Genomic DNA, 20,802 nt, shown 5'->3' on the forward strand with positions numbered 1-20,802 from the left:
AGTAGAGGCCATACTGTTTTGTTTCCCCTCAGGGACTTTCAGAAGCTCAAGTTTCCAGAGATCCCACCAGGACCTGAACATGTCTCTCCACGTACAGTGTGAGTAGAGACACTGAGCACCAGCCCAGCCTGGGCCATGCAGCTCTGCAGTTTCAGCACTCATCAGGTGGTTTTCACACTGGGAATCTGCAGTCAAGGATGCAACCCAGTGATGAAGAGGCTGTGTTCTGGCAGATTCACCCTCCCCAGCAGCCCAGGAGGGCCATGGGAGCTGTGTCACACACCTGCAGGGCCAGTGTGCTGGTGTCAAAGGGCAGGAGCATCACTGCCAAGAGCTACCTTTCTTCTCTTCCGCAGTATGGATTTTCACTGTTTCATCCAGTTTTCTTGCCAGTACAAGCCACCCTACACCTACTGCACATCACCAGGCACCTGGCAATTGCCCAGTACGAGATGGAATAATAACCAACACCAGCTCAAGCTTCCTCCCACTCTCCCTGTGAGCTGGTGAGCATACACCATCTCTGCTTCCCAGGGCGCCACCGGAGCAGAAAGTTAGGATGGGCACCCTAAGGCAGAGAAATGATTTGGCAGGCTACCAGGAAACCTTTTTTTATTCCATACAAAACCATAAGAAGGCAGTTTTGGTTCTCACCTGGAGAGCTCAGCAAAGAAGCTCCTGTGGTGTGGGAAATCAGTGAGTGTGTGCAGGAGAGAGGGATGGGAAGGGTTAAGAAGAAATGTATTTAAAAAGGAGTTGACCTGGCACTAATTCACTCTTATCTCTAAACATATAACCCAGAGTACAATTAAGAGCCTCTGCTGACACATGACCCACTATGGATAAGTTGCAAGAGGCTGTTTACACAAAGGAGTATTTAAAATTTACCATCACTGAGAACTCAAATCCTTCACAAACGATTCCAGAGCAGGGATTTCCATCCACACAGCCACACGCAACCTAACCATGGGGCAGGTCTCATTGCCCTGGGCTTGGCTGGCAATTAGAGCCATCCCTTTTGATCCATGATCCATGTCCAGACTTGCATCGCGCTTGCACCCAGGGCAAGGCAAGGAGTTTGCCACGTGTGAAACCTCTGCACTGCAGGGTCTCAGCAGGCTGCCCTTAGCCCATCAGGATGCTGAGTCAGGAGCAGAGGTGATGAAGGAGACAAAGGAAACAGGGCTGCACCGTGCCCAGACCTGCAAGTCAGTCATCACCACAAGGAGGAGGAGGGGAGAGCCTGGACCAGGGGCAGAAAGCATCAATTGCAGCTCGTGTTTACTTGCAGCTTTTCTTAGATGCTGAACGGTTTGTTTTGAAACCAGAAATAGCTGCAAACAAAACCACGCCTGACAACCCACCTCGCTGCACCAGTGACACATGGCAGCAGCCAGAGCCCCACACAGAGCAGGCTGGGGAAGGAGATTCCATCAGAGAGCAGGGAGCCACCACCCCTGGTTAGGATGAAGAGGAGACACATGGCAACTGGAAGGGTGCACCTACCAGATGACATGCTGTGGGCAATCCTTCCTAAATGTTTTCCCAAGACCAGGCTGGCTTAAAGCAACCCACAGAAAGAAAAGCAGCCAGCTGGGTAAAGCCAAAGGAAGACACAGATTGCCTGATCATGGTGGGAAAAGCTGAGGTGACAGCTCTGCATGTTCTTGATAAAAGGTCACTGGAAGTTTCAGGTACGCCTTGTGGCTGAGTTGTCCAGTTCCATCCTCTGCTCCTCTTGCACCCATCTCCTCCTGCATGTTTTACTCAGTAAAAGCCATGTCACTCCAATTAAATCACACACCAGCCAAAGTCTCCAAGATTGCTCCAGCTGGAGCCTGTCCCTAGCCTGAGGGCAGGTGTCAAAGACTAAGGATGACAGAGATGACAGAGGCTATGCCAAATTTCTGGGAGAAGCACTATGAAGAGTGTGGTGTACAATGCCATTGTGGCAGAGACACCTTCCTGGCTCAGTGTGGTCACTTTTGTCTCATGAATAAAGTTTTCAGTGTTAAAATCCATTTGACTTTCCACTCTGGACAGAACTGGTGAAAAGAGAATACAGATAATTTTTGTCCGGTCAACAAACAATATGCAGTGAGATGCCAATGCTTGGTCAGTGCCAAAAGCTGGCCTAGAAACTCACAGCTGATGCAAGCTGTCTTTATCTGCCTCTCAGAGCCTGCACAGAGCTTGGCATCCATGCATGAGGTGATCTTACAATGTAAGTATCCATAAATGGCTCAAATGGAAGGGTTCTCCTCACTGCCCTTACATGACTAGGAAGCACCCACTGATGGATGAGGTGAATACAAAGGTGTCAGTGGTGGCACTCTCCCAGGAGGGCACTTGCTGCTGTATCCATCCTACAGTTCCAGCACCCAAACCCATCTGCGCCTGGACACTCTTCCTACACCCAATTTCATTCTGGCATAATCCTCAATTCAGTGGACTTGATCCCAGCTCTGGTGGTTAAATGGTAAACAAAAAGACTCTTGCAAAGACACAAGCAAAAAAAAAAAAAAAAAAGGGACGAAGGCTCTGATATTACCACAAAGTAAACCACATCATTTGTGTCTTTTGTAACTGCCAGTTTGCTTTCCTTCCACAGCAATAAAGGTGAAAAAAATTGCCTGCCACCTCAAAAACACTCTACAAAAACTCATTAATCAGCACTGAAGGCTGTCACAAATCTCAGTTCCTCCAAGCACTTTTGTTGAGGAGGATTTACATTGCCTTGGTCTCCTTATCTGTAAAATGCAGACTAAAAAGTTTAATTGATTTACTCAATGCCAAACTATGACTCAGAGCTAGGACAGAAATCAGGAATTTCTGGCTCTGGCTCCTTTTCCTAAAAGGCTGTAAAAAAGCCTGCTATGTCTGCATCCTTTTCAGGTACTTAAAAATAGCTTCAGGCTCCCTGGTACACCAATTTCCCATGTCTAGATGCAGAGATCTCCCAACAGCCACAGCAAAATGAGAAGCTGTCCTATTTTGAATTGCTCAAGTATCACAGTGACAGCCACGGCTAATCATCATTCCCAAAAGCCAGGGCAGAAGTGTGGTTCATTATTTAAAGCAAAAAAGGCACGTGAAGACTGCAGCCAGGCTCTGTGCAAACACAGGCCTTGCCCCTTCAGGGTGCCCCCACCACTTACCCAATGCAGGGATTGTTTTGGTATCTTGGTGCCGTGTAGGAGAAAGGAGAAATGTTTTTGTCCACAAAAGAGCCAAACCCCAGACGGAAATTGCTCGTGAGCTTTCGCATCTCCTCAGCCAGCTTGGTCCCCAGGTTGCGGATGTTATCCAGGTCGTCGTTCATGGAGAGGGAGAGATCCATCAGGTAGTAGAGGTCCACAGGATAATCCTCCACTTGCCGCACCTGAACTCGGAATGACGTCCGGTCACCTGCGCACACACAAAGGTTGGGCACGGTGAAAAGGAAACTCCCAGCACACATAAAAATCCAGACGGCACAGGTTTTTTTGTTCCCCTGCAGAGCAGACAGATCATTTTTCCAAAGAAGACGGTGAGGGCAATAAGCTTTTCCAAATACATCCCTTAGGACACTAACAGGAAAACAGGTTTTGACTTTGGGTCCTCTTAAGCCGTGTAGTATACTGGCTGGCAAGAAAAAAACATGGAATGCATGTCTCTACTTTAGCTCTTTGCAGGCATCAGAAAGGGTCTTTCCATCTCATCTGAGAGAACATCTAAGAGAAGGACACATGAAAAACACTGTTTCCCTGTGTGCAGTCCAGGATGTTTTCCTAGAAAACAGGAAAGAAAAGCTGAGTGAACCTTAAATGGATATTTCATGGACTGCTGAAGCAGGGACCCTGCCCACACTTACTTGAGTACATTCTTAAAGCCAACCAGGAGCAGTCCCAGAAGGCATGCACAAAAAAAAAAAGGAGGTGGAGCAGGAGAAGGAGGAGGATCAAGAGAAAATAGCCAGCATGAGGTGAATGCAAAATGTCCTCTGAGCTGTGCAGGGAAGTCAAGGTGAAGCAGACACAGAAGAAACACCTTTGAAAAGGTGCTCCCCCTAAAAATGGAGCTGGAGAAATCAGGGCAAAAGGGAAGTGAAAAAGAAAGTTGCTGACGTTACCCAGGGAATCACTGAGGCAGAGGTGAAACTTCCTGAAGTGAAGAACACAAGGGAAGGAGCTGACAGGGCTGAGTCACAGGCTGTGCAGATGTGAAGAGAAGCAGAGGAAAGCCTGTCCCTGACCTTCTCCTTTGCCACTCTGGTTTCACTAGAGATGCCCTCTGGAAGGGGTGCCAGGGAAGGCCACCACAGGCAACAACTACACCTCAAAAAAGCTGAAGTGGCTTCAAAGTGAACTCAGCTTCACACCAGATGGACCTTGGAGCCAGACAGCAGGTGGCAAAAGTTTGCCTTTCACTTTGCTAAGGAAGGGGTTCTTAAAAAACCTGCAAACCCCAACCTCACAAGCCAGGCTGTTTGGTGATCCCATGTTCCCACCTTAGTCCCTTTTCCAGTTCAACGGGGTCTCAGCCCCAGGGAATTGGATCCTTTCAAAACCAAGCTCCCAGTTCTGCCCTCTCCCAGCCCTTCACAGGCAAGGCCAAACTTGGGGCAGTGGCAGGTTCTCCAAAACATTTGTGGCTTCCCCTCTTTTTCCCCAGAAATGGAACTCACATTTTTCAGTATTGTGAAAACATTTCCCTAACCACTTTATTGTTCTCCTCCTTGTGCACAGCAGCACAGCTGCTCCCACTTACTTCCAGCCCAACAGCAGCAACAGCATCCCAAATCTGCCATGCTGGCAATGCACAGCACAAGGGGCTCTGCAGCCTGGCTGGCAGAGTCCTGCCTGGCACCTGGGGTCAGGCAGCACCAAGCTAGAGCTCCTCAAACAACACCCTCCTTCTCTTTCAGCATTTCCCTGCAATCTGCTACACCCCCACCTGGAAAAAGCAGGGCTGCAGAAGGCACAAACATGCACATGTAGATAGCACCCAGCTGCAGGAAGCAAGAAACTCAAATGTTCCCCCTTACTCTCCCCAGGTTTCTTGTCCAGCAGGAGCAAGACTTCCCTGGAACACAGCTGGGATATGGAGCACAGCAGGTGCTCCAGGTGAACCTCACATTGTACCTGGTATGCATTTCGTGGGGGAACAAATAAAAACATAACTCATGTAGCACAAAAACTTTTAGCACTGATTGCAGGGTAAAAGACTGATTGCAAGCTTGACTTTAATTCAGTGCTGCAAAAATGTGTATAAATCTGGGAAAATTCTCTCCCATGCCCATGTTTTTCATTCCTACATATTTTCCCCACTGGAAAAGGGGATGTGTCCTCTGTATTTTGCAACATTTTCATTTCCAAAACACCGTTCTTCCTGCCAGAAAGGGTATCTGTGATCAAACGTCCTTCTCTTAATAGTTACGAATTTATTAGTCCCTGAGAAGCACCAAAACCAACAGGATCCTGTGGCTGGTTCTTCTTTCATTCCTAACTGCACAAACCAATTATGTCAGAGAAAACATCACTAATGTATGTAGATGTAAGTGCAAAAGAATTTATTATTCTCTATGGACAGTATTACTCTCACTTCTAGGGATAATCCAGCCCCCTCCTTCCTCATGTACTGTCGCCACCATCCGCTCCTTAGGGCTTTTACTGAAAAGTTTTAAACTCAGAGCTTAATTCAGAAATTCTTCTTGGATACCATCACACAGAGGCAGTCCAGAAACTGGAAAATTTGATTTTGGTCAATTTAAGAACATAAACTCAACAATCATGCTTATGCAGCTTATTCCTGCTTGGTGAGGCTCATGGCTTGACGGGCAACACAGCTTGCATCTGTTCATCTTTTAAGTCCTTTTACACTATTTCTATTTCATTTAACTAGGACACACTGCTTTATAGCTGGACTCAAGATTAAAACACAGTATTATAAAAACTAAATGCTCAATCCAAAAGCTACCCTGTAAGGACACCAATTTAAGGCATTTGGAGTTTAGCTGAGGACACAGATTCGGGGATGTGACTTCTGCCACAGGATGATGAGATCAAACTGCCTGGGTGGGAACAGCAAACAATTGACAATCCACTCCCTTCTGCTTCTGCTTAGCGGTCTAAGAATAAAAGACCACCATTGCCACAGACCTCCGCATGAATTCATCTTTGAAATAGTACACCCCTCACGCCCAAAATTAAATCAACATTGTCTCCTTTTTGTCCTGAGTTCACAGGGTGAAGCCTGTTCTCCCAAGCTCAAGGATTAATGGATAATTTAAACTGGGCCTGCTAATGCAAGTGTTTAGGAAGTCATCAGTCTGAAGGTGAAGTGCTGCCCAACATCAAGAAGAGAACAAAAACGGGAGATACTTTTACAAACACCTAAGTTTGTCCCTCCTCCTGCAATGACTCTGATGCTCTGCAAGAGGAGCACAGGGAGAGGAGTCCACTGGCCCAGTGTGGGCATTGCTGTGGGGGTCCTCAGGGTGATTCCTGCAGCTCAGCCCAGACCTGGAGGGCTTCTCCATCACAAAGAACTGAGGATGGCCAGGAGTGTGGTCACTGCAAGGATGGACAGAAGCAGCACACCAGCCCTGTGCAGCCCAAGGTTTCCAAGAGCACAGGTCCCACAGGGAGATGGATCCCCACACCCCATCACTGACTGGAGCAGTTGACATGGGATGGGCAAAACTGTCAGGGATTAGGAAACCAGAATTTGCTGAGCACTGGGCACTGCGTGTGGAGGTGGATGTACAGGAGGCGAGATATGGAAGCTGAGCCAGCCCTTTCTGTCAGGAATTGCCTCAAGAAACAGCAGTAATAACAACTCCCTTTGCTCCCTCTTTTAACACAATATTCAGTGGCAGAAGCCATTCATCCAGACGTATGTACAGCAGTAACTGCTCTCAGGTTATCTGATTTTAAGGCTTTGAAGAATTTTTTTTTAGTATTTGAGGGTCTAACCAATGACAGCTGAGGAAGTTAACTGAAAAACATGACAACTTCTAACTTACACAGCTAAAACAAAAACTCTTGCAGCAACTGGTAGGCTCTGGGGGAGCACTGGTAGCATAAGCACCAGCTCAAACCCCTGTTTTTCTTGGGCAAAACATCAATATTTCTCTTTTCTGTATGCTTGTGAGAGCTGTCACAAAACTGTAAGCCTTCAAAACCCACACCAATCACTTATAATGAATCAAGCTTTTATATTTGCTTATCTTTGCAATAAAGAGCTTTTTTTCCCTTCTTCAGAAATGTCAGCTGCCAAATTTTTGCAAGAATTCTAAACCCACATTAAAGCCTCCCCCCACCATGCAAAAACTTTTGATAACAAGCATGCTCGCATGGCCCAGATGAGCCGTTCCCTTCTAATTTTTAATTAAAAGGAAGAGATTGAAGAAAAGTGATGGTTCAGGAGAATGAAAGAGGGACCTGGCTACAGTCCAAGGCCTGAGTCACAAGTTCAAATCTCTATCTTCTGCCTTGATCCCATAGCTCTTTTGCGTACTGACAGAAAACAGATACGTGGGTTTGTTTCCAATTTATAGAAGGAGCTGTCTCAGTTTAGAATCATGCCCGGTCAGCTTAGTGGAGGAACCAAAGTTATTTTAACTCCTTCCATGCAGCGATCCCATTCTTAAGCTGCGCAGGTTCCTCTTAAACACATGCAGGTGGTAAGACCATTATTGGTTGGAGTTGTGGGTGGGCTTTGACTGACTTTGCCCAACAGCAGTGGCCTCCCACAGAGGACACATACCCCAGCCCCAAACCTGTTTGTGAGGCGCTCCCAAAGTTCAAAGGTATGCAGGGGGCCAGCAGTCACCAACTTTAGTGGGCTACAAGGCCATGAGCTACAACGTGCTCTTGGCATGTCCTGGCCACCCTTTCTCTCTCCCCCCACACCCCACAGAGCCGCCGGGCACTCACCAGGACGAAGGTTCAGGGCGACCTTCTGAGGCGTGATCTGCGTGACGTCCAGGTGGGTCTGGCCGGAGCCCTTGCTGCTCAGGGGCACGTTCTGCACCACGCTGATGCTGCTGCTGGGGTTCTCGACGGCGCCGGCACAGCCGTTCGCGATCAGGTTCTGCAGGAAGTCGCACCGGGACGTGATGGACTTCGTGCTGCCAAAATCCTGGGGGGTGAAGAAGGGACAAAGAGGAAGTGGAGGGGAATACATCAATCCCACAGCAGGGGCTTTGTTTTGATGTGCTGGTATCTAACAACTGGGCGATGACAAGGAGAAGCTGGTGTCCTTTGTGGTGACTGTACTTGGAAGGAGCCAGCACTGAGCCTTGAGCCTTCCAAAATGATCAACCAAAAAAGGAAATTCTATGAGGATTTGAATTTGCTTGCAGAGCACTGAAACAAAAACCTAAGCCTGTGTTTTCAGCCCAGCCACAGCAGCAGCACCTGTTCCCAGCTCTGGCCACAAGAGAGCAAGGCAAAGCACTCGGTTTGCTACAGGGACAGCCCATTGCCATCCCTATTATTTTATGCACATGCATTGTCTCAAAGGAGCTGTGCAAAAGACAGAAGAAGGGACAAGGAGGTAGCACTGAGGGAAGCAGGAACCCACCAGCCCAGAGAGGGCCCAGTGAAGAAGTGAGGCTGGGTCGCTCCCTCTTCCCCACGTGAGACACCGCACGTCCCCGCACAAGCACTGCATGGAGAATAAGGGAGGTAGGAGAAACTTCGTGGGAGCTGGTGAAAATGCACTCTGTGCCCACCACAGGCAGTCAGGCACAGGCAGCAAGGTGCAGGCAGTGGCCCACTCCCAAAGGATGGCCAGGAGTCTCCCAACACCCATCCCAGAGCTCCAGCCCTTGCTGCGAGCCCCATGCGTGGTGCACAAAGCAGCCTTGTGCAGGGCAGCACTCAGGAACAGCCGGGAACACAATGCAGCCTTTTGCAAAGAGCCTGTTTGTTAGAATGCCTTTTTTTTTTCTCCCCAAAAGTGCCAAAGGGAACAAGTCACATGCCCAAAACTTACTGGATTTTCAGCGGTCGATTCCTACTTATTTCTGCACTACAACAATAGAGACACCCCTCTTCAGCTCCAGGGCTGAGGGACTAATACGACATGAAATAATGCAGAGAAGATGCTTGCAGCCATGCCAGCCCCTCCTTCAGCTATTCAGCCAAAACCAGTGTGGGGCTGAATAAACCTCACTTATTGCTGAAACTCCAGCATGGCAGAGGACAGGAGAGACTTCAAGGAGGGAGAGGCTCCTGACAGATCCTCATGAAGTGATCTCCAGGGGTCCCTCAAGGACAAGCTTGGATACAGGGCCCTGGGACAAAGACAGAGGCTTCCAGCTGCATTTTTCTCACTACAAGGTCCCAATGCTATTTGAAAAATGAGAGATTTGCATTCCAGCATCCAGCAGCAGGGTCCAGCCAAGAAACCACGACGGCACATCAGATGGATACAAACACAAATTTCTTGGAACGCGTCGTGTAAACAGATGATCTTCCAAAAAAGGAGGACTGGGACTATTTAAATCATCTCCAGCCTGACAGAATAAAAATCAGAATCCCTCACAAAACTGAAAACAACGCCCAGCCTTTCAGAACCGCACATTTCAGGCAGCCTTGGAGAAAAGTTTCTCTCGGATGTGGTTTTAGCTGAAATCAGCAAAAAGCTGGTGGAGTCCAGGTGTGCTCCTCAGCCTATGCACCCAGCAGCAGGGTAGCCAGGGGGAGATGCTCTCCTACTCTCCCAATACCCAGACCACAGCTGCAGGTGAACACCTCTGCCAGCTCCTTTCTGCTGCCACCTATTAGAAAGGACACTCAAAGTGTTGCAAAAAGCATTCCAAACAGCCCAGGAGTGCAGCTGGGGGAACTTTTAGTTACTCTCGAGTAATTAACATTGGAGAGAAGCATCCAAACAGGACAATATTGAGGGCTGCTTACATAACTGTAGCTTCTAGCAGGTGTTTCCAAGCCATCCCAGGGTCTGCTCCAAAGACTCCAAAGGAAGTCCAGGAGGTCAGAGGAAAGCCCCTACACAATTCATAGGTCAGCAGTGCCTTTGCGCTCCTCCAGTCCCCATGTCCCCCTTGCTTTAGCCCGCTATTTTTTCTAAATTTTCTTCTAAAAAGGTCCAGAGGATTTGCCAAAGGGCAGCAATTGCTAACCTGCAGCTCCAATCAAATCCAGCTATTTCCTTGTTCTGCAAAAAGCCGTATTACCCGAGGTGGAAGAAAATACCCACCCTCAGGTGTGCAGATGTCCGAGGGGAGGGTGGTGCAGCTCAGCACCCAGAGGTGCAGGCCTGACCCCTACTTCGTCTTGATTTCTTACCCAGGCAGAGTAACACTGAGCGGGGAGGGTGACAGTGGCTTTGGGAAATTCCCAGCAATCACCACTGCACCCTGCAAACAAACACCCAAGCTGCACCCACAGGTCAAAACCCAAAGCCAAAACTGGGGCTACCAGTACCATCCAACTCTAGTGCAAGGTTTTCTGTGACAGAGAAAATCAAGGCTCACTGAGGTTCAGTAAAGGGAAAAATGATGAGCAGACCTGGGGAATAGAGGGCATTGCACAGGCCCAGACAGCTCATGAGAAACCACACCAAGAGGCAGCCCCACAGCAGCTCAGACACAGCACGTTGGCTCAAACCCCTATTTTCCCCAAGCACAGGACACCCTGGGGCTAGTCAAGCAATTCAGCGTGCCCACATATCTGCCAATAGTCCGCCTGCAGGCCTGCTTGGGCAAGAAAAGCAGCAGATGCCCCTCACAAGGGGAACCACCCCAAAGTTCGCTTGGTGCCGCAGAGGAGCACGGTGGAAGATCCCCCCGGCCCCGTGGGTAACTCGGGCTGCTCCAGCCCCCGGGCACGCCGTGCTGCGGCCTCGGGGCCAACGAGCTCACAAAGGCCAATGCACACAAGCAGACAGAATGAATGGAGACAACAGCGTGACAATTACATGCTCATCAGTTTGACAGTTTTAAGACAAATTGCTTGGTTCATGCTATAAAAATGGAGAATAGCACTCACTGTATCTAATATCTAGTTCCTGACTAGGCATGTCCCTACCATTCAGCCCATCCTGTTCTCTTTTGCTGAAGGTCTCAATCACGTTTTGCTTTAATCAATCCAGTTCTGCATTAATTCAGTCTGAAACATGCCTGCTTTCTCCATTAAAAAAAAAAAAATCAACCACCACACCAAGCCCTTGACATGTTCCCTTTAGAAACATACTTGATTTTCTTTCCTCTTTCTCTAGGCTTACACTTCTGAGATGGGAGAGGATGGGGTAAAAGCACCTGCTGGAAAACAGAGGGTGCCACTGGGGAAATTTCAGTTCACTTACTCCAAAAGGACATTTCAGTTTAACTAATGTGTATCTCTGGTTTCCATGTACACACATAAATGCATCCACATGGGTAATGGACAGATGAGCACAGATCATCCACCCAACAAACACACCTAACAAACAAGAGGAGCCACTGTGCACTGGTACACTGCTCCCCAAAGCAGCAAAAAGGAAAACGTAATGCTGAAAATTCCCCCCAATCTGGTACTCCCAAATGCACTTTTAAAGAGCTTTTCCCCCTGCAGTCACCCCAGGAAGGTTTATCACAATCACAACCCCCACCTGTCTATCACACCTGCCCCGGCAGCTCAGAGGGCAACACAGAAGCCACTTCCAGAGCTGCCTGTTCTCCCCAGCAAACCCAACAAGTCCTGCTCAGCCTGGGCAACCAGGTGCCACTGCAAAAAATTCAACAAACATCCTCTGGTCCCACACACGGAAACCAGGCTGCCACAGAGATGCAGTAACCCCACAAACCAGTGTGCAGTTTCCAGTTAGAATATTTTACCAGCACCATGTCAGCAATTCCTCATTTCCAGCTTGCAGATTCCTCAATTCCAGCACAGATAGAAAGGCTGCAGCAGTCTCCATCACCTCAAGAGTCATTCTCCCTCAGAGAGTCCTGTTTCAAGGCATGCTCAGGTGATGGTTAAGGCCACATATTCTCACCTCCTCTTCTAAGTGCCACTGAAATCACCACTTCTGAGGCCTGCACTTTCAAGGAATTCTTCCACGAGCCAACAGAATCGATATCTGCTCCCAAATTTCCAAGAGCCCAAAGACTTGTGGTTAGCTCAGCAGCTCCTGGAGGCTCTAGGGCTGCTGCACACCAGAAACTGCTATCATCAGCTCGTCCATCATCACCCTTTGGATGTGAACAGAGATGCTGAACACAAGCAGAAGTGAAAAGAAGTCCAACCAAGCCAGGGGACGTGATGCATCCTGTACTAACAGGTTAGGAGGTGGCAGTCACGAAGTGAGAGCACCTTGACTGCTCTGCTGTAAGATCTATCTGTACACATCCCCTTACCCTCATAATTCAAGGCAATGTAAATTCAAGGGACCTTATCCCTCCTGGGAAACTACTGGGATAGGGCTCCCAAAGAAACAGGTATGATGGTACCACCGAGTGAAATTATTCCCCAAATATTTCCCCAAACTAAATACAAGAAGGTATATGTATACAGAAAGATCAATTATATATATAACTACACAATGCAATTATATATAAACTGTACAATGTGTATATATAAATACATAAAAACCATTTAACAGACATCTCTAAACATACTGTATCCATTATATATAGAATTGTACTACATGTACTGATAGACTTCTACTATATATATTATAAAATACATATAGTGTATATATATATAATAATGAAATTATTAATTGTTGCTTACAAAGACGATATAAGCTGGCCCAATTTGCTCCCAAACCTGTAAAATAAATGCAAAGGGAGCACAAAGTACACACAAATCAGCTGACTGAGGCCCTACCACAACACAGCTGCCATCTGTGGAACCCATTCCAATATCTTACTCCTGATATTTAAAGAGCAGCAGAACTATAAAATTTGACTGGCATATATGCACCCAGGAAACAGATAGCAAACCACAGCCAATGGAAGAAGCTAAGGAAAACACATTAAGAGCTATTTAATAAACCTGACTAGGCTGCAGCAGAGGGAGGGGGAATGAGGTGGTGAAATGACTATGAAAATAAGAAAGATATTATAGTTTGTAATATTACTTTAAAACTTTCTGAAGTTGAAAAACTCCAGGTATCTTTTGGAATCCCATTACCTCACGTGATGATGTCAGCTAAAGTGAAATAATTAGTTTCAAACAGTAGATTCTAAAAAAAATACAAAAAATACAGAATTAGAATAAGAACTTGCTAAGTTTTAGCATGTAATGGGAACAGCAGCTTTTAAACACTGTAGCTCTTGGAACAAAACACCTTGAACTGTGTATTTTTAAACAGCTGCTGCAGGCTAAAGGTCAGGAAGTATTACAGGACTTCCCTGTAAACACCCATCTTCCTCCTTGGCCCCACCATTCCAGTTAGGAATTTTCTTTTTCTTTGGTAACTATCCTGTTTGCATGATAAGAGCCAGGCTGCAAGTCCCATTAGTACAATTAGTGGTCACAGTGACCACCAGATAAACATTTCCACTAGCAGCATTCTGCAGAAAGTTGTCTTTTGATGCCAAGTAAAAAAAGAAAAAACAGTAACAAAAAAAGCACAAGCTATTGGGTACCCATAGCTTAATAACCAGCGTTCCTGGATCCAATCTCACCACCACAGATTAGCTGGCTGGAAGAGGAGCTCTTACAGCTGTTTACAAGATGTCTCAGAAGCAAGATCTATTGCTTTACCCTTTCCCTTCTGCGCACCAATTGCCTCGCTGGAAAAAAACAACCCATGAAAGCTATTACACTGTCAGGCAGCGTGGAGTTTGTAGCATCACCAGGTTTTCCCTGGAGAGCTGCAACTGTGCTTACCAGTGAAAAATCCAGTGAAACAGACCTGGAGAGCCAAAGGCTGGGGTACCCCCCCAAGACCCAGCCAAAGCAGAGGGACTGGAAGCCACCTTCACCCCACATCCATCTCCATCCCCAACCCCATCCTCTGCCCTGGAGCTGGGAGCTGCCCCAGGCAGGCCTGGCAGGAGGAGGGATGGGAGCAGCAGAGGGGACAGAGCCTGCATCCTCAGCTCAGCAACACCAGCTGCAGCTGGAAGGTGAAGTGAGTGCTCAAAAAGGGACAGGGATGGCCCCACTGGAGGAATAAGGGTCAGCAGGGAACAGAACAGCATCACCACTGGCCATGCCCATTGAGAGGCTCAAGATCATCCACTGCTCTGGGGTTCTCACATTCCAAAACTGGTTCCTGACACAACAGCTGTGCCAGCCTGTTTTTCAGATTTTTCCATGAATCTGAAAGCATCCATACTTCTCTCCTGAACACCTAGGATAGGCACTAAGCAGGCAATTGCTTTCTATGCATCAGACATTATTAGGTCTTTCACACACCTTGTTCTCTAGAAATTGTAAACCTACTTGATAAGACATATTGGAATATATATGTGTATATATATATATATATATGTGTATATATATATATATATATAAACATATGAGCAGCCCCTAGGGAGCAGGGGGAGGTATTTGCAATTCCTCACAGACAAGGAGGCACAATTGAATTATGAGTGAGCAGCTTCAGCATCAACACAGGGATGTATTTTCCCCCTGAAGTGCTCAGTTACTCTGTGCACCTCATGGCTCCAATGCCAGAAGCATGGGTCACCCCCCCACCAAAATGACACAATAGATGCAGAAAGGGGAATTATCTTTGTTACAAACAAAGAGCCCATGCCAGGCCACGCGACAAGGGACACGTAGCAGGACACTAGCCAGGGGCTTGGGGCTTTTCAGGGAGAGCTTTGGAGGAAGGCTCCCTGCAACACAGAGCCCATGCAGGGACCCAGTATCCACCGAAAACAAGAAGGTAATTGAAGGGACAGAAGGACTGAAGGAACAGTGCTGCTCTGTTGAGGGTGTGTGGGGGGCAGCGGGGTCAAAGACTTATTTCCTATGATGTCAAAGAGCTGAGGAGTCACATACACCCAAAATACACTCGCCATGGAGCATCCTCTGCCCTCACTCACTCCTTATGGCATGAGTGAGGAACAGTAAAGGTGAGAAAAGAGTTCCCTTCCAGCACTACAAAAAGCATGAAAGATAAACGAGGTGGGCCCACCTACCTCCTTGGAGCACCAGGCACACTTGGGATGGATGAGGAGACATTCTTCACAGGACGTGGCGCTTCCACTGGTGCACAGATTGAGACCTTCAGCAAGAGAGAACAGGATGGGCTGAACGGTTATTCCACTCCAAAACAGTGTTTAGGGGGGTTCTGAGAAATTCTTAATGCTAAACACACTGTAAATTCAAACAAGAGCAAATAATCTGCTGGGAGCCTAAAAGGCAGTAGAAGCTGTAAATCCCTCTTCACATGCAAGGAGGTCTTGTTTTCTTTTCCTTCCCTAAGGTAAATGAAAAGGACAGAAACCTGTTTGGGGAGGCTGAGAAAGCCTAAAATATGACTGAATATGGTGATTTTTCTTTACTCTTTTTCAATGGTGTCTGGTTAATCAAAGAGTCCAGCTACTCATCCACCTAATCAAATACTCCCATTGCTGTGGACAGAAGGCAGTAACTGTTTGACCAGTCTGAAACACAGAGCTGACTGTCAAAAAGCCCCTGAGGTGCTGACTTTTAAAGTCACATCTTCAGGCATATCTTCTCATTTTTTCTAACTGAATATAAAGGGGGCCCTCTCCCTATAATTTTCATATTAAAGCACTCTTGAAATGTACTCATCTCCCCTTTCCACACAGGTGATTCTCACAGTGGACTCATGTTACAGCAAAGTGCTTTTATTTTACTACACGAGACATTTCCACAGGATATCCAGGTTAAGCCTGGCAGTGTGTTTGCACTGGGACACATCCAAGGCAGCAGGGGTGGAAGACACCGAGGGCTCTCCCTGCCTGTGATCCCAGCAGGGGCATCAGCCAGGCTGATGCTCTTTGCTCGTGGATTGCTGGTGTGCGGCAGCACAAGGGGTCCCCAGCAGGTTTCACTCTCAAAATCCACAATTTGCGCTTTGGGCTTTAAAAATGAAGTGCAACCACACAAGTAAAGCCGAAGTAGACATCAATGGTATGGGCTTTGAATGCAGCAGCTTGTTCAAGCATGCCTGTGGCTATGAATGTGCCCTTCCATGCCACTGATGGCCCAGCTCCCCCGGGTGCAGCTATTAACTTCCACTGTCAATAAATGATTAAAGAAATCTTCAACTGAGGTTTCAGCACAGAGGCTGCACACTCCAAATGAAACGCCTCAGGCTAGAACTCCCAGTCTGCTATTTTTTCCAACCCAAATGTCAATAAAAGCATTGTCAGGCCTCTATTTTCAGCCAGTTGCATCTGCAGATACCAGTGCACCACGCTGCTACTGGGTGTGATCTGCAGATTCCACAGATTTGCCAATAGCTGCTGAAGAGTCCCATGAAGTTTTCTCCTGACCCAAGAACTTTCTGCCACGAGAGCTTTGGAAGAAGGATTTTTGCTGTATCCCATGTGAATATTGCACCAAGAAATGGAGAGCTGTGGCTGCCTGGGTTGCTCCCATAAGGGGCTGAGCTGTGAGCACAGGAAGCAGTGAATCAAGCTGGACAGCTGCAGGAAAACCTAGCGTGCCCTGGACTAAAAACAAAAAGAGGATAAGTAGGTCCTGTCAGTCATTTTCAGTCATTGCAGAGGCTTGACCATGCCAGAGCCCTGCACCTCTGCTGCCCACAAGGTGGTTAACTCTAACCCCAGAGAGCCAAGCCCTGCACTCTCTCTATGGCTCTCATTCAGACAGGCTCCCTGGGCTCATTCATACCAAACAAGAGCCTTCTTAAGAGTGTGGGTTTTTTTTTTCCTTCTGGCTCTTACCACATCCCCAGGCATTTCATTCCTTGTTAGCATTCAGAAGTTATATTCCAGCTCTTGGACATTGCAAGAGCTCAAAACATAAATAGGTAGTATAAAGCAAAATGTAACTTGTTCAACTGAGGTAAAATTTAGACAATTAACAATTTAGCAATTAACACTTGTATTTGCAAATCCTACAACGTGGCCCAAAGCCTCTCCTTGAGAGCTGCTGCTCTGGCAGCTGTGCACAGGGTAACCCAGAAAAATAATGGGCTTTACGTAGCAAATACTTGCATTCATACCCTGGCTACCCAGGCCTGGCTCTCCCAAGCTTCACTTGCCCATCTGCATGGAAATATTTACTTCCAGACTGCTGGATTTTTGAGGGTTTACTTAGTCACAGTAATAGCTGAATGAAAACCAAGGTCTCCTCCTTCCCCTGCGTGCCATGACCAAAGCAGCCCACACTCCTGTGGCCAGCCATGGGGTGACATTCCTCACGGTGGCAGCTTTTGAAGTTTCCAAGCATGCTTTTCTTTCCACTCTGCAGCAACACTAAACCATTTCCAGCATTGTTGTGAAAACAGAGCTTTGTGAAGCCCTCCAATTTTAGACTGAAACCCGAGCTTTTTAAGTTGGGGTAGAAACACACAGGATTTTTCCAGATGCAAATCCTTGCTGCGCTTGATTCAGTGCAGTCTTTCCTGAATCAGGCAGAGCAAGGACCTGATGATGCTCATGCCAGTCCAGGTCCTTGCATATGCTGGGGCAAGTCACCCAGTGAGACTGCAAGGAACTCAGTCTGCTCTTTGGAGTGTGATACATTTAATGAAACCACTCCTGAAAAATCAGCTAAACTTCTTATAATGGGGGAAATTCCATCCAGGATTTAGCCGGGATTACTCTGGAGGTAAATAATCCACCCCCATGGATTGCTGAGCTGCACAGCCCACATACAGTCCTTCATACTGATGCCACTGAGTCCTAAGCCCTGAACTCTTATTTATTTTTGCACAGTAGTGCCCAACAAGCACGAAGAACATCTCCAAATGACATCCTTCCCTTGGACTGAGCTGCAGGAAAGCCCAAAAAAGCAGAAGACAGTGTATCCCACTAGACAGCAGAGATTTTATTATATCAAACTACAGATGGAGAGCAAGATAGGAAACTCTGATGAAAGGTACTCAGCAAATTTACTCATAAAGATGCTCCAGGCAATCAGACCTCATTTTAAACCTGTTCTGCAAGAAATCCTAGTTTAGGCAGCTCCTCAAATAGACGTGAATGTACTGGCTTGCTTAGGGAAGACAGAGGGGAAAAATAAAAAAAGAAAAAAAAAAAGTAAAAAAAAAAAGTGATGCACTTTGTGCAGCTAAGCATGAAAAAAGAGCATTTCATTTGTGCTTGCAATAACCAATCTAAGAGACTTGTCCCCGAGATGTCTGCTGCAATACTGAACCATCAATTCAGGGATCAGACACACACACACAAAAAAATTAGTTAAGAAAACCTCTTCTGAGTTATGTGCCACAGCACTCTGCGAGATGAGCCTCTTCTTGAGATTACTCATTAAAATATCAAGCACTGAGTGCAAGTACTGGAATGGTGGACTTAGGCATTTTGTGGGTTTCCTTCTTATAAAAAAAGTCTCCCCAAGCGCTCAGAGAAGAGGAAAACCCTATTTCCAGTACTGCTGGAGCAGAGTTACAAACTGCTCTGCAGTTCACGTGTGTGTGGAAACCAGGAGCATCCCCCCGGGGGACAAGGACCTCTCTCTCTCTGGGTGCCACGCAGACGAGGGGGGACAGTAAAAGGTGCAAGCGAGGAACGCGACAAGGTGCGAGCGTGGAGACCGGTCACCGGCAGCCTGTGTGTGGCTTTCTGCTGCTACTCCTCATCCCATCGATTAACACACAGCGCCCAGGCAAACATCCCGGGGAAGTGCTTATCCCTGAACAGAAGTGGCTGCAGCCGCTTCCATTAGGAATATGTATATATAGAGCGAGGCACATAAATAGCAGTTCCGTGCTTTTCAAGGCGAAGGTGTAACACCCCGCGGACGCAGCCCCGCAGCGCTGCCGGAGCAACCGGGGGCACGGCGGGCGGGGGCCGGGGCGCAGCGCCGTGCCGGGGATGCGCGGAGAACCCGGCAGCGGCCACCCCCGGGCACGGGGACAGCGGGGACAGCGGGGACAGCGGGGACCCGCGTACCGCCGGCTGCGGGGCACGGCAAAGCGGGCGCCGGGAGGAGGCACCGCGAAGGGGGGCGAGAGGAGGAGAGAACGCAGACGGTAACAGAGAGTCCCGAGGCGGGTCTGGGGGACAAGCCGCCTTCCGGAGCGGCGTTCGCAGGGCCCGGGACGGCGGGAGCGGAGCGGCCCTTACCTCTGCCGGGCTGCAGCGGGGCGGCCAGGAGGAGGAGGCGGAGGAGGAGGAGCGGGGGGGGCCGGCGGGCGGCGGCGGGGGCCGGCAGCCCCCCTCGGCGGGGCATGGTGCGGCGGCCGGGGCGGCCGGGCTGCCCTTCCCGGCCGGGCCCTCCCCGCCGCCTTTTGTGCGGCCGCGGCGGCGGCGGCGGCGGCGGGAGGAGGAGGCGGGGGCGGCGCCGCGGAGCTGCCCGGGGGCGGCAGGACGGGACGGGGCGGCGTGCGGGTCCCCCCGTCCGTGCGCCTCTCCGTGTGTCCGTGGGTCTGTGCGTGTGTCTGTCCCGCTCCCGAGGGTGCGCTGCCGCCTCCCCGCCCCGTGCAGGGAGGCGTAGCCGCGTCCGCCGCGGGAGCGGAGCGGGACCCGCGGGCACGGCCGGGCCCACGGACGCGGGACACGGACACGGTCGCGGACAGGCTGCCTCTGCAGATGCACATGTCCCCGCAGGGACAGCCACAGCCGGACACGCAGGACGTGGGCAGTCGCACGGACACAGGCACGCACACAGATGTACCCGCAGGCACAGGAGGAATGCGCGCCCTCGCTCGCAGCAGGGCTTGCACTCATTCCCCGCGGGTCAGTGCCTGCTCTTACGTGGCATTTTTCCTGCTTCAGGGATTTTCTCTGTGCAAACAGACCGCGTCTATTTGCTGAAGGGCTCATTGAGCCCGGGCAGCGCTGCACTCGCTGTCTGGCGGCTTTTTGGCACGGTCCACGCCCCCACCGCCTGGGACATCAACACTTCAGATCGAAAGGAAGCATCGGATTTATAATCGTGTTTGGGTTGCTGGAGAGTTTTCCTCATTCTTCTGCTTTTAAAATAAATCATAGATCATCCCTAAAGCTGATCATTGATTTTAAAAGCAGTTTATAGTAACAGGTAACTTACCCATGACCTGCAGACCTGCATGACATCCTCATGTCTACTAGATCTCACCATCAGATTCTGCTTAAAACGCATATGTTGTGTTGCTGTTCTCAGACAGAAGTGATTAACTGTAATTCCACCTGCCAAAATGTCGCCTTACCTGGATTCCTTTCCAACGTTGCTTTCACAAACCTTGCTGATTTCTTCTACCCCTTCATACCCCTGGAGAAACCAGGTTTGGATTTAAAGTGACTATTTGCTGTTTTAGGAAATACACACCTACAAAAGTTGTAACATTCTAACTGTTTCGGTGCTGCTAAATTAAACTTAGTCCTGGCATGGCTGTAGGAGCATCATAACCATACTGCTTGCAGCCAGTGCAAAAATATCACTAAATGCCGCATCAAAACCTCTGCCATGGTGGGAGTGTGGTATGTGGGACAGGCAGTAACCTACAAGCTGCCCCCGAGCTGTTGGCTGTGCATGGGGAAAAGGACAGGATCACCTCTCCGTTATCCCAAAAACGTGAGGTGCATGCTGTCATCCTTTATTAATAATAAAATTAATAATGGCCACGTTGGGACTGACCTGGACATGCAAGATGTGGTGTATGGGGACTTCGAAGCAGGTTGTTCCTCTGTGGAATATTTTTAATATTCCTGTGAAAAAAAAAATTTAAAAGAAAGTGAAATGCAGATCCTGC

The 20,802-nt window shown here is 48.5% G+C and overlaps 1 protein-coding gene across 1 annotated transcript in view; it reads right to left on the reverse strand.

The window, feature by feature from the left end:
* Window positions 1-19,469, reverse strand: part of ITGB5 (integrin subunit beta 5) — a 59,397-nt gene extending 39,928 nt beyond the window's left edge. Inside the window, exons 1-4 of the mRNA XM_066190287.1 lie at window positions 19,196-19,469; window positions 15,092-15,177; window positions 7,920-8,124; window positions 3,159-3,408 (exon numbers count right to left, since the gene is read on the reverse strand). Of these exons, the coding sequence (XP_066046384.1) occupies window positions 3,159-3,408; window positions 7,920-8,124; window positions 15,092-15,177; window positions 19,196-19,301 (647 nt within the window). The 5' untranslated portion in view covers window positions 19,302-19,469. The remainder of the gene's footprint in view (window positions 1-3,158; window positions 3,409-7,919; window positions 8,125-15,091; window positions 15,178-19,195) is intronic.
* Window positions 19,470-20,802: the final 1,333 nt, after the last annotated feature.

The sequence above is a fragment of the Chamaea fasciata genome, unplaced genomic scaffold (genome assembly GCF_029207755.1).
Source record: "Chamaea fasciata isolate MVZ Bird 193981 ecotype frontalis unplaced genomic scaffold, bChaFas1.0.hap1 SCAF_8, whole genome shotgun sequence".
NCBI lineage: Eukaryota > Metazoa > Chordata > Aves > Passeriformes > Sylviidae > Chamaea > Chamaea fasciata.